The 12,228-nt window shown below is 40.0% G+C and overlaps 1 protein-coding gene across 4 annotated transcripts in view; it reads right to left on the minus strand.

Moving 5' to 3' along the window:
* Positions 1 to 12,228, minus strand: part of abca12 (ATP-binding cassette, sub-family A (ABC1), member 12) — a 65,634-nt gene that overhangs the window by 41,205 nt on the left and 12,201 nt on the right. The window contains exons 13-26 of one of the 4 annotated variants that reach the window (XM_043248799.1): positions 11,679 to 11,809; positions 11,453 to 11,583; positions 11,210 to 11,374; positions 10,913 to 11,121; positions 10,584 to 10,714; positions 10,277 to 10,391; positions 7,904 to 10,105; positions 7,082 to 7,756; positions 6,168 to 6,842; positions 5,322 to 5,996; positions 3,933 to 4,607; positions 1,712 to 2,386; positions 844 to 1,518; positions 58 to 723 (exon numbers count right to left, since the gene is read on the minus strand). In XM_043248799.1, the coding sequence (XP_043104734.1) occupies positions 58 to 723; positions 844 to 1,518; positions 1,712 to 2,386; positions 3,933 to 4,607; positions 5,322 to 5,996; positions 6,168 to 6,842; positions 7,082 to 7,756; positions 7,904 to 10,105; positions 10,277 to 10,391; positions 10,584 to 10,714; positions 10,913 to 11,121; positions 11,210 to 11,374; positions 11,453 to 11,583; positions 11,679 to 11,809 (7,800 nt within the window). The remainder of the gene's footprint in view (positions 1 to 57; positions 724 to 843; positions 1,519 to 1,711; positions 2,387 to 3,932; positions 4,608 to 5,321; positions 5,997 to 6,167; positions 6,843 to 7,081; positions 7,757 to 7,903; positions 10,106 to 10,276; positions 10,392 to 10,583; positions 10,715 to 10,912; positions 11,122 to 11,209; positions 11,375 to 11,452; positions 11,584 to 11,678; positions 11,810 to 12,228) is intronic. The other 3 variants (XM_043248801.1, XM_043248803.1, XM_043248802.1) reach the window with 3 other exon arrangements.

The following is a 12,228-nucleotide window of genomic DNA, read 5'->3' on the forward strand; positions in this document are numbered from 1 at the left end:
CATACAACAATATACAAATATACAGTATACATACAACAATATATAGCCCATACTTACACTTCATTCCATTTGTCAGGTCCAGCAGATTGTGAGATGGTCTGCAAATACATTAAAACACTGTTTTTCATGGGAACCAACACCTCAGCCACTTCTGCTGGTAAAAGGCCTTGAAGAGCTCCCACATGCATCTGTAAAGTCTCCTGTGTGAAGTGGTTAGCTTGCATGTAATATATTTTGGGGTTCAGAATCAGCTTAAGTGAACCATTAAAAGCACCAAGAATATGGTCAACCACATCCTGGTGTAGAACTCCAGTTTCACTACAAATACTCTCTAGAACCACTCTCACAGCACTAATGACAGCTTCTGTGAAGTTTTCACTTTGGACACCACCATCATTGCTAGCAACCTGTAGAGCATAGTTTAGTGTCTGGGACACCCGCTCAGCAACAGCAATGTAGGCTCTGTCCTCAGGGGAGACTAGGGCAGACGTGCCTTGCAAAAGTTGGTCAAGATTCAACCCAGCTGCTGCAAGATCTACATTCCCCTGGATGACTGCAGCAAGTGCCATTGTCAGTTTTTGGTTAATAATCCAGTCTTTGGTCAGGTTGCCTTCAGCTAAGCTCAAAAGGTTTTCTGTGACCTTTATTATCATTGATATGATGGGCAGAGCTGTGTTGTTTGATGGTAGGGAATTTTGAAGGTCTGTCATCATATTCACAATGCTAAAAAAGAAAAAGAGCATTCGTTTAACTGTGACATTTAAAAAAAATATGTGAGTGAAACATAAACAATGAGAGAAGGAACAATAAGCAACAAATACAGTATACAGTGTCTACACTTACAGTTCATTCCAAAGATCAAATCCAGCAGGTTGTGAGATGTTATTCAGATAGAACAAAATGGTGTTCTTAATGGGAACCAATACTTCGGCTGCCTCTGCTGGTAAAAGGGTATGAATCACTCCCTCTACCATCTGTATAGTCTCCTGTGCGAGGGTGCTAGCTTGGGCATTGCTCACATTGGTGTTCAGGATCAGCTGAAGTGAACCACTGAAAGCATCTACAACCTTGTTAATCACATCCTGAGGTAGAGCTTCAGTTTTGTTTGAAATACTCTCCAGAACCACTTTTACAGCATTGATGATGGCTTCTGTGAAGTTTCCACTTTGGACACCACCATCAGTGCTAGCCACCTGTAGAGCATTGTTCACCACCTGAGAGAACTCTTCAGCAACAGCAATGTAGGCTCTGTCCTCAGGGGATAGTAGTTGAGACGTGGCTTGCAACAGTTGGTCAAGATTCACCCCAGCTGCTGCAAGATCTACAGCGTTAACATTGGCCTGGAAGATTGCAGCAAGTACCGTTGTCAGTTTTTGGTTAATGATCCAGTCCTTAGTCAAGTTGCCTCCAGCTGAGCTCAGAAAGGTTTCTGTGACCTTGACTATCATTGATATGATGGGCTGAGCTGTGCTGTTTGATGGTAGGGAATTCTGAAGGTCTGTCATCACATTCATAATGCTAAAAAAAAGAGCATCAGAATAACTGTGACAATTAAAAAAAACATGCTATCTATATATATATATATATATATATATATATATATATATATATATATATATACATGCACATACAAATGATATTAGAAAATGTGAGTGAAGCATACACAAAGAGAGAACGAACAATAAGCAAAAAATATAGTGTCTACACTTACAGTTCATTCCATTGATCAAATCCAGCAGGTTGTGAGATGTTATTCAGATAGAACAAAATGGTGTTCTTAATGGGAACCAATACTTCGGCTGCCTCTGCTGGTAAAAGGGTATGAATCACTCCCTCTACCATCTGTATAGTCTCCTGTGCGAGGGTGCTAGCTTGGGCATTGCTCACATTGGTGTTCAGGATCAGCTGAAGTGAACCACTGAAAGCACCTGCAACCTTGTTAATCACATCCTGAGGTAGAGCTTCAGTTTTGTTTGAAATACTCTCCAGAACTACTTTTACAGCATTGATGATGGCTTCTGTGAAGTTTTCACTTGCGACACCACCATCAGTGCTAGCCACCTGTAGAGCATAGCTCACTGCTTCAGAGAACTCTTCAGCTACAGAAATGTAGGCTCTGTCCTCAGGGGATAGTAGTTGAGACGTGGCTTGCAAAAGTTGATCAAGATTTACCCCAGCTGCTGCAAGATCTACAGCGCTAACATTCCCCTGGAAGAATGCAGCAAGTGCCATTGTCAGTTTTTGGTTAATGATGCAGTCCTTGGCCAAGTTGCCTTCAGCTGAGCTCAGAAGGTTTTCTGTGACCTTGACTATCATTGATATGATGGGCTGAGCTGTGTTGTTTGATGGTAAGGAATTTTGAAGGTCTGTCATCACATTCATGATCCTAAAAAAAAGGAAAAAGAGCATCAGTTTTTTCTGTGACAATTAAAAAAAAACATGCAAAATATATGTGCACATACAAGTGATATTAGAAAATGGGAGTGAAGCATACACAAAGAGAGAACGAACAATAAGCAACAAATATATAGTGTCTACACATTCACAACGCTAAAAAAGAAAAGGAGCAATTTCTCCAAATATACATAGAGTGTGAATATTTTTTAAGATTTTAGCATGGTGATGGATATGATGATTATGTTAATTTATTCGACCAAGCATTTTCTGGTCAACTAAGTTAGTTGAGTATTGTGGGGCAGACCTAATATATATATATATATATATATATATATATATATATATATATATATATATGTGTGTGTGTGTGTGTGTGTGTGTGTGTGTGTGTGTGTGTGTGTGTGTGTGTGTGTGTGTATGTGTGTGTGTTTGTGTGTGTGTCTGTGTGTGTGTTGTTTAAAATCTCAACTGTAGCCTACAGTCTGTAATTTATGGCAAAAAATAAAAAGATATTAGGCCACAAATGAGCCAACTGAAAAGCATTGCTTAATATACATACTGTACACATATAGTGCAATTGCGGATATTTTGCGTGTGTGTGAAAGATAGAAGAAGAGAGAGAGAGCACATTTCAGCTTATGAACTTTTTTTACTGTTATGTTTGTTGCACATTTTGATGCCTTGATGACATGGTAGGGGGGGCTCCCACTGGAAGCACTGTGACTCAACACCAGTCAGTTTCACCATCATGGCAGCATTCTGTGCAGAACCAAACTGCTCCTAGTCTTGGTTTTGTTCAAACCCACCATGGAGAACACTTAGTCTACATCTGCATTTGAGTGGGGAAGCCACAATTCTTTAAGTGCGAGCATTCTACCTCTGACATCCAGTCATCAAAATGTGCTTTAAACACTTACAACATACTTACAACAACTCTCTCATTCTCTCTCTCTATCTCTGTTTTGAACACCCCTGCAGTGGAATTACATAATTATGTAAAAACAACAACATTATAATTTCTGATTGGCTGGTAGGTATTCTTTAACTCTATATAATTTGACACAGCTATGAAATCAGCAGAGAGCTTCCCTCCATATCCGTCCATTAATTATAGCAGGACAAGTTATGCCTTATTTCTCAGAATAAGAAATACAAGGTGTATGTGGTATGAGAACATGTGAATGGGTTGAAATGAGTGTCTCAGGGTGAATACATGAGAGTTGAAAGACCCATAAAAATAAGAGACAAAAAAACATAAAGGGGCATTTTTGCCTCATTATCTTGAACTTGAGAGCATAACTTCGCTTATGGGATCATATAACCTGCATCATATTTTTCAACAGTCAAATGTATGAAATGTAAGCTGACGTGTAGGTCTGGGAGCAGGGTCAGTGTGTTAACTGCGTTAAAATATGGTAATCGCATTGTTTTTTCATGACTAATTAGTTACACAGTGCAAACACAAATGAGATTAGAAAATGAGATGGAAAGAAAGGAAAAAAAAGCAAGAACAAATATATAGTGTCTACACTTACAGTTCATTCCAATGATCAAATCCAGCAGGTTGTGAGATGTTATTTAGATAGGACAAAATGGTGTTCTTAATGGGAACCAACACTTCGGCTGCCTCTGCTGGTAAAAGGGTATGAATCACTCCCTCTACCATCTGTATAGTCTCCTGTGCGAGGGTGCTAGCTTGGGCATTGCTCACGTTGGTGTTCAGGATCAGCTGAAGTGAACCACTGAAAGCACCTACAACCTTGTTAATCACATCCTGAGGTAGAGCTTCAGTTTTGTTTGAAATACTCTCCAGAACCACTTTTACAGCATTGATGACGGCTTCTGTGAAGTTTTCACTTGCGACACCACCATCAGTGCTAGCAACCTGTAGAGCATAGTTCACTGTCTCAGAGAACTGTTCAGCTACAGCAATGTAGGCTCTGTCCTCAGGGGATAGTAGTTGGGTCATGGATTGCAAAAGTTGATCAAGATTCACCCCAGCTGCTGCAAGATCTACAGCGCTAACATTCCCCTGGAAGAATGCAGCAAGTGCCATTGTCAGTTTTTGGTTAATGATCCATTCCTTGGTCAAGTTGCCTCCAGCTGAGCTCAGAAAGTTTTCTGTGACCTTGACTATCATTGATATGATGGGCTGAGCTGTGTTGTTTGATGGTAGGGAATTCTGAAGCTCTGTCATCACATTCACAATGCTAAAAAAGAAAAAGTGCATCAGTACAACGGTGACAGTTTCACCAAATATACATAGAGCGTGCATATATTTAAATAATGATAACTCTCAGAAGATTTTAGCATGAGGATGGATATGATGATAATGTTAATTTATTTGGTCTTGGCAAAATATATAATCTATGCTGCTGCTGAATTGCTGCTGATGTGGGTAATTGCTGTAGTTATTGATTATTGGTGCCACTGCAAGCAAGTACAAGAACTTTCTAATGCCAATGTATATTGTAATATTGTGCAGTGAGTATTTAAGACATACTGTTGCTGCAAAAATAGCATATAAAATAACCTGTAGCAGATCTATACAGGTGAAACTACAGAAGGCGGAGGGTTTCACAGGAACTCTGAAAGTGTGCTGCAGAAATCTGAAATAAATGCTAGCGAGCCTTAAAAATACAAGGCAGTAAGCTCATTGGTTGCATATGCAGCATGAACCAATCAAGTCATTTAACTCTCTGAATGTCATCAGTTACATTAACAACCTGTCAGCCTGTGGCATCTACAATTTTAATGACTGAACTATGAACTATATATATATATATATATATATATATATATATATATATATATATATATATATATATATATATGCACATTCAAATGATATTAGTAAATGTGAGTGAGGCATATACAAAGAGAGACCGAACAATAAACAATAAATATATAGTGTCTACACTTACAGTTCATTCCATTGATCAAATCCAGCAGGTTGTGAGATGTTATTCAGATAGGACAAAATGGTGTTCTTAATGGGAGCCAACACTTCGGCTGCCTCTGCTGGTAAAAGGGTATGAATCACTCCCTCTACCATTTGTATGGTCTCCTGTGCGAGGGTGCTAGCTTGGGCATTGCTCACATTGGTGTTCAGGATCAGCTGAAGTGAACCACTGAAAGCACCTACAACCATGTTAATCACATCCTGAGATAGAGCTTCAGTTTTGTTTGAAATACCCTCCAGAACCACTTTTACAGCATTGATGACAGCTTCTGTGAAGTTTTCACTTCTGACACCACCATCAGTGCTTGCCACCTGTAGAGCATAGTTCACTGCCTCAGAGAACTCTTCAGCAACAGCAAGGTAGGCTTTGTCCACAGGGGATAGTAGTTGGGACATGGCTTGCAAAAGTTGATCAAGATTTACCCCAGCTGCTGCAAGATCTACAGCGCTAACATTCCCCTGGAAGAGTGCAGCAAGTGCCATTGTCAGTTTTTGGTTAATGATCCATTCCTTGGTCAAGTTGCCTCCAGCTGAGCCCAGAAAGTTTTCTGTGACTTTGACTATCATTGATATGATGGGCTGAGCTGTGTTGTTTGATGGTAGGGAATTCTGAAGGTCTGTCATCACATTCATAATGCTAAAAAAGAAAAACAGCATTAGCTTAACTGTGACAATGTAAAAAAACATGCTCTCTCTCTCTCTATATATATATATATATGCACATACAAATTCTATTAGAAAACATGAGTGAAGCATACACAAAGAGAGAACGAACAATAAGCAACAAATATATAGTGTCTGCACTTACAGTTCATTCCAATGATCAAATCCAGCAGGTTGTGAGATGTTATTCAGATAGGACAAAATGGTGTTTTTAATGGGAACCAACACTTCGACTGCCTCTGCTGGTAAAAGGGTATGAATCACTCCCTCTACCATCTGTATGGTCTCCTGTGCGAGGGTGCTAGCTTGGCCATTGCTCACATTGGTGTTCAGGATCAGCTGAAGTGAACCACTGAAAACACCTACAACCTTGTTAATCACATCCTGAGGTAGAGCTTCAGTTTTGTTTGATATACCCTCCAGAACCACTTTTACAGCATTGATGATGGCTTCTGTGAAGTTTTCACTTCCGACACCACCATCAGTGCTAGCCACCTGTAGAGCATAGCTCACTGCCTCAGAGAATTGTTCAGCTACAGCAATGTAGGCTCTGTCCTCAGGAGATAGTAGTTGAGACATGGCTTCCAAAAGTTGATCAAGATTCACCCCAGCTGCTGCAAGATCTACAGCGCTAACATTCCCCTGGATGATTGCAGCAAGTGCCATTGTCAGTTTTTGGTTAATGATCCATTCCTTGGTCAAGTTGCTTTCCGCTGAGCTCAGAAGGTTTTCTGTGACCTTGACTATCATTATTATGATGGGCTGAGCTGTGTTGTTTGATGGTAGGGAATTCTGAAGGTCTGTCATCACATTGACAATGCTAAAAAAGAAAAACAGCATTGACTGTGACAACTAAAAAAAACTCTCTCTCTCTCTCTCTCTCTCTCTCTCTCTCTTTCTCTCTCTCTCTCTCTATATATATATATATATATATATATATATATATATATATATATATATATATATATATTATATTCAGATTATATTAGAAAATGTGAGTGAAGCATGCACAAAGACAGAATGAACAATAAGCAAAAAATATATAGTGTCTATACTTACAGTTCATTCCAATGATCAAACCCAGCAGGTTGTGAGATGTTATTTAGATAGGACAAAATGGTGTTCTTAATGGGAACCAACACTTCGGCTGCCTCTGCTGGCAAAAGGGTATGAATCACTCCCTCTACCATTTGTATAGTCTCCTGTGCGAGGGTGCTAGCTTGGGCATTGCTCACATTGGTGTTCAGGATCAGCTGAAGTGAACCACTGAAAGCACCTACAACCTTGTTAATCACATCCTGAGATAGAGCTTCAGTTTTGTTTGAAATACTCTCCAAAACCACTTTTACAGCATTGATGACGGCTTCTGTGAAGTTTTCACTTGCGACACCACCATCAGTGCTAGCCACCTGTAGAGCATAGCTCACTGCCTCAGAGAACTGTTCAGCAATGACAAGGAAGGTTTTGTCTTCAGTGGATAATAGGGGGGCAACGGCTTGCAAAAGTTGGTCAAGATTCACCCCAGCTGCTGCAAGATCTACAGCGCTAACATTCCCCTTGAAGATTGCAGCAAGTGCCATAGTCAGTTGTTGGTTAATGATCCAGTTCTTGGTCAAACTGCCATCAGTTGAGCTCAGAAGGCTTTCTGTGACGTTTATTATCATTGATATGATGGGCTGCGCTGTGTTGTTTGATGACAGGGAATTGCGAAGCTCTGACATCATGTTTCTAATGCTAAAAAATAAAAAGAGCATCAGTGCAACTGTCATCTCTTTTCCAGATAAACATAAACAACAATATAAAAAATGTGTTTAGACAGCAAGAGTGAAACTGAGAGAAAAAAAAAACAATACGCAACACATACATATTCTCTACACTTACAGTTCATTCCAATGATCAAATCCAGCAGGTTGTGAGATGTTATTCAGATAGGACAAAATGGTGTTTTTAATGGGAACCAACACTTCGGCTGCCTCTGCTGGTAAAAGGGTATGAATCACTCCCTCTACCATCTGTATAATCTCCTGTGTGAGGGTGCTAGCTTGGACATTGGGGTTCATATTGGGGTTTAGGATCAGCTGAAGGAAGCTGTTGAAAGCATCAAGAATATTGTTAACCACATCCTGATGTAGAGCTCCAGTTTCATTAGAAAAATTCTTCAGAACCACTCTCATGGCACTGATGATGGCTTCTGAGAAGTTTTCACTTTGGACACCACCATCAGTGCTAGCAACCTGTAGAGCATAGTTTACTGCCTGAGAGAACTGGTCAACAACAACAAGGGTCTCTCTATCTTTAGGATGCAGTAGAGGAGTCAAGGCTTGGAGGAGCTGTTCAAGATCTTTTGCAGGTGTTGTAATATTTACAGAGCTAGTTTCCCATTTGAAAATTCTAGCAAGTGCCATCATCACTTGTGGGTTAGTGATCCACTTTTTTGTCAAGCTGAGGTAGGTCCTGATCTGAGCTTCAATTTCAGCAGGAATGCTAATGTTCATTGGGGAGTCTTGAGAATCATAGAACACCTGTTGTATCTCAAGATTTCCTTTAATTAATGCCAGCTCATCTTGCAGCATGGTCATGATTGTGTTGGCAACTTGTACAAGATCTTCACCTTCCAGAGGAAGCCTTAGATAGGTTAAGTTCTGGATATGATTCATTGTTAGCGTCATCATATCTGCTTCTGCACTGATGAGTGCCACCTGCATTTCAGTCATGCGTTTCAGTTGATGGAGAATCTCTGCAAACATACTGCCACTAGTTGCATTTCCAAGCTTGTTTAAATACCACAGTGTGATTTCTCCATACACCTTCTGTGCATACTGTCCCTGTACCATCAATGTGGAGTTAAATGTGTGGTATGGGTAATGTTCTCTGATTACCTTTTTCAAGAGATTTTCCAAAATGTTGAGCTCATTTGTAATATCAGTGTTGTTCCCCACACCAAAACTATTGAGGTTTTGTCTAATAGCTGACAGTGTTGTTATCAGCACCTCTTCCATCAGTGCAAATGAGTCAGACCCAGAACTGGACATGTTATTTACTTTCTGATATTCTACTGAAACAATGTTAAGCCAATTATTAAGAGTCATTTGAGCATTCTCAGCCACAGGTATTACTCCAAGCAAACCTGAAGCAGTCTGGATAAGCTGAAGGACACATTCTGCCTGTCCATTAGCAGAGGGCTTTTGCAGAGACTGTGCGGTTTGTGTGTTCATGCATTGTGGAAGTAGCATGGCCATATTCAGAGTCTGCTGTACAGATGCTGACCAGTTAGAATGGATTACTGAATTGACTTGCTCTAATTCAAAAATAGTGAGATTGGAGGATTGCAGAACTTGACTGATGTTGAACACAGGAGAAGATGCATAAGCCTGCTCAAGGAGATACTGAATCTTGCTGAAAATTTCCACTGAGGCTACTGCTGGCCGTGACATGTTCCATGGCAGAAGCAGAGCGAGAACATCAAGCACAACAGGGAGAGTCATGTTACCCTGAAGAGGTGTCATTGTGATGGTGGCATTTATGTCAAATGCAAGCATTGCTCCAAGAGCATCAAAAACATTCTGAACTTCAGCAACACAGTCCTGGCCAAGAGCTGAACAAATTTCCAGATCTTGAATGAGGGTATGAGTCCTATTTAGCCCTGCTTCTAACTGATACTGCTGCTCAGGAGGCAAGATGGCTCCAAGTTGGCTCAAAATAGCTTGAAGAACTGCAAAACTATCCTCTACATTTAGCATCTGGATGGACGAATTGTTCAAGACCTGGAGGATGTTCATGATGACTGGGTGCATGCTGGTTGTTTGGGAACCACCTGAGAGCAGGTTCTCTAGCTGCCCCAGACCAAAAGCTGCCATGATGTCATTTAACAGAGTGAGTGAGAGCTGAGTGTTAAACTCCTGTGTGGACTGAATGTTGGAGAGCAGCTGAATTTCTTTATCAGCTGTATTAATGAGGTCCATCAACAAGTCTTGAAGTGACATGTCACTACCAAGGAATTGACCTGATAGGCCACTGGTAATCACTTGTTGCAAAAGTGGCATGTAACTGTTTTGGAGGAGAGCTACTGTCCCCTGGAGAGGTCTAAAATCAAACAAAAAAAGGTGGAATTGAAAGTCATTGTCTATAACAACATAATCTATATTGTATCACTAATGGGACTTTTCAGTATCACATTTTCAATATCAAGAATGCACATAATAGTAAAGATGAATATAAAAATACTTTGCTAATTTTGCAGAATATAATTACTACCTTAACAGGCTGTCCGGTTCTCTTGAAACTTCAGAGATCAAAGAATGAATCAGTGGAACAGCTGTTTCCCAGGTAAAGCCAGTTTGACAGGTAAAGGCAGATGGAAGAAGTGTGCCTGCAAAAGGTGTATACAATTCACTGCATATTATTTATAATATGGCTGAAATACATAAATTCTGATAATGCAACATGACAGATTAACTGGAAATGACAACACTTTTGTCATACATTGTCAAAGTTACATATATTTCATATCAATAAACTTGCATTTCATTACAAGCTAATAGTCATCATTTTTTAGACTCACAGTTTGGCGATGCAGTGGCATTAGGTTCGTAAGTTAAAATCCAATAAGCCATATGGAAATATGGTTCCATGGAGGGCCACAGATAGCTGTTCTCTAGCAGAGAACCCATATTCTCAATTGTACCAGTAGCCCTGTTTCACACATAATAAAAACAAAAAAATTATAAAAGAAAAAAGTATAAAATGCATTTAATAAGTGATTAATGTACTTAGCTAGACAGAGCTTTAGTTCTACAGAGACAGTAGTAGTTTGGTTCAGTATTTGATAGAATTCTAAACAAGCAACTTCCTTGTCATATAATAGTTACTGACAATCACTAGGTTTCTGACCTGGACAACAGAATCTGGGACAACCCGACTGAAATTTTCTCAGGGATCCAAGCTGCAAAATAGCTCTCATTAAGCACCGTTTGCAAGTTCTGGAGGGCAGTGACATACTCCGAGGCTGTTGTGTATAGGCTATTCCACTCTGCCATAAGGACTGAGGGTGTGACATTGTACAGTACAGCTCCATTCACAGCACTAACCAACTGATGGACCTGTGCAAACACAGTTAGTTTAGGCAGCCGTGCAATAGTTAATTTCATTTTTTTGTTGAAGCCATCACTTTTAAATACACTCCCTTACCTTTTCAGTTACTGGCAAGAGTGATGGTGACAGCATTTCCTCAAGACTTGTGTCATTCCCAGCACAAACTAGAGTGTACCACAACTGAAAGTCTATAGAGCTGTATGTTGACATCCAAGCCCATGGAGACGAAAGGTCTTTGCAGTTAGTGTGACCCTCTAGAACCTGTAGGAAAATATTAGAGGACACCCAATATGACAAATTATGACTTTAATGAAAACCATAAGAAGCATTTTTACCCACATTGGCCACGGTTTGCACAATAGAGGTCACGCCATGGTCAGCCCAGGCCTTAGCAAAGGTCTCATTCTGCATTAGAGAAAGGAAGGCCTCCTGGACATACTTGGCATCCCTCAGGACCACATCAATGAATGCTGTGAAACAGATAATGATCATTTAGGTAATCTGTGCATTGGAAGCATTAGAAGTTGTTTGCATTGCATAATTCTCTGCACATGCTGGTACATACGTCGCTGTACTTCCATTGCAACTCTCGCCACCTGCATGGATGAATGGCCAACCAGCATGAAAGTCTGAATGTATTCCCAGCCAGGCATGCCTTGTAGAAAATCAAATGCTGTACTACTTATTCCTAAGACTCTGTAGGGGAAAATGATGAATAGGTTGGACTTTTGGTTCAAGACCTTCGAAAAACCTTTATCAGCTGAACCAGCAGGGAATGGCAGTAAGAATAAAATTTTTAAAAGAGTTGAACAATAACCTCTATTTTTTAACCAGCGATTATAAGCATTTTCACAGTGCAGGTGAAAAAACTGTACATTCTGACTGATTAAAAAATTTTCCAACTAAAAAAACTGCATCCTGGAAGCAAACTATATGATATTCGAGCACAAATTAATCTGTCACATGGCATAACCAAAGGAGATTTCACCACACACAGGTTGTGTGACATGTACTTTTTGCGTGACATGCACTCATTGCCAGCAACAGCAAACAAGGATAGAGAGGTAAGAGAAAGTACAACCCATACAATAAATTTGGGTTCAATACTGTGTTGG

The sequence above is a fragment of the Puntigrus tetrazona genome, chromosome 9 (assembly GCF_018831695.1).
Source record: "Puntigrus tetrazona isolate hp1 chromosome 9, ASM1883169v1, whole genome shotgun sequence".
Classification (NCBI taxonomy): Eukaryota; Metazoa; Chordata; class Actinopteri; order Cypriniformes; family Cyprinidae; genus Puntigrus; species Puntigrus tetrazona.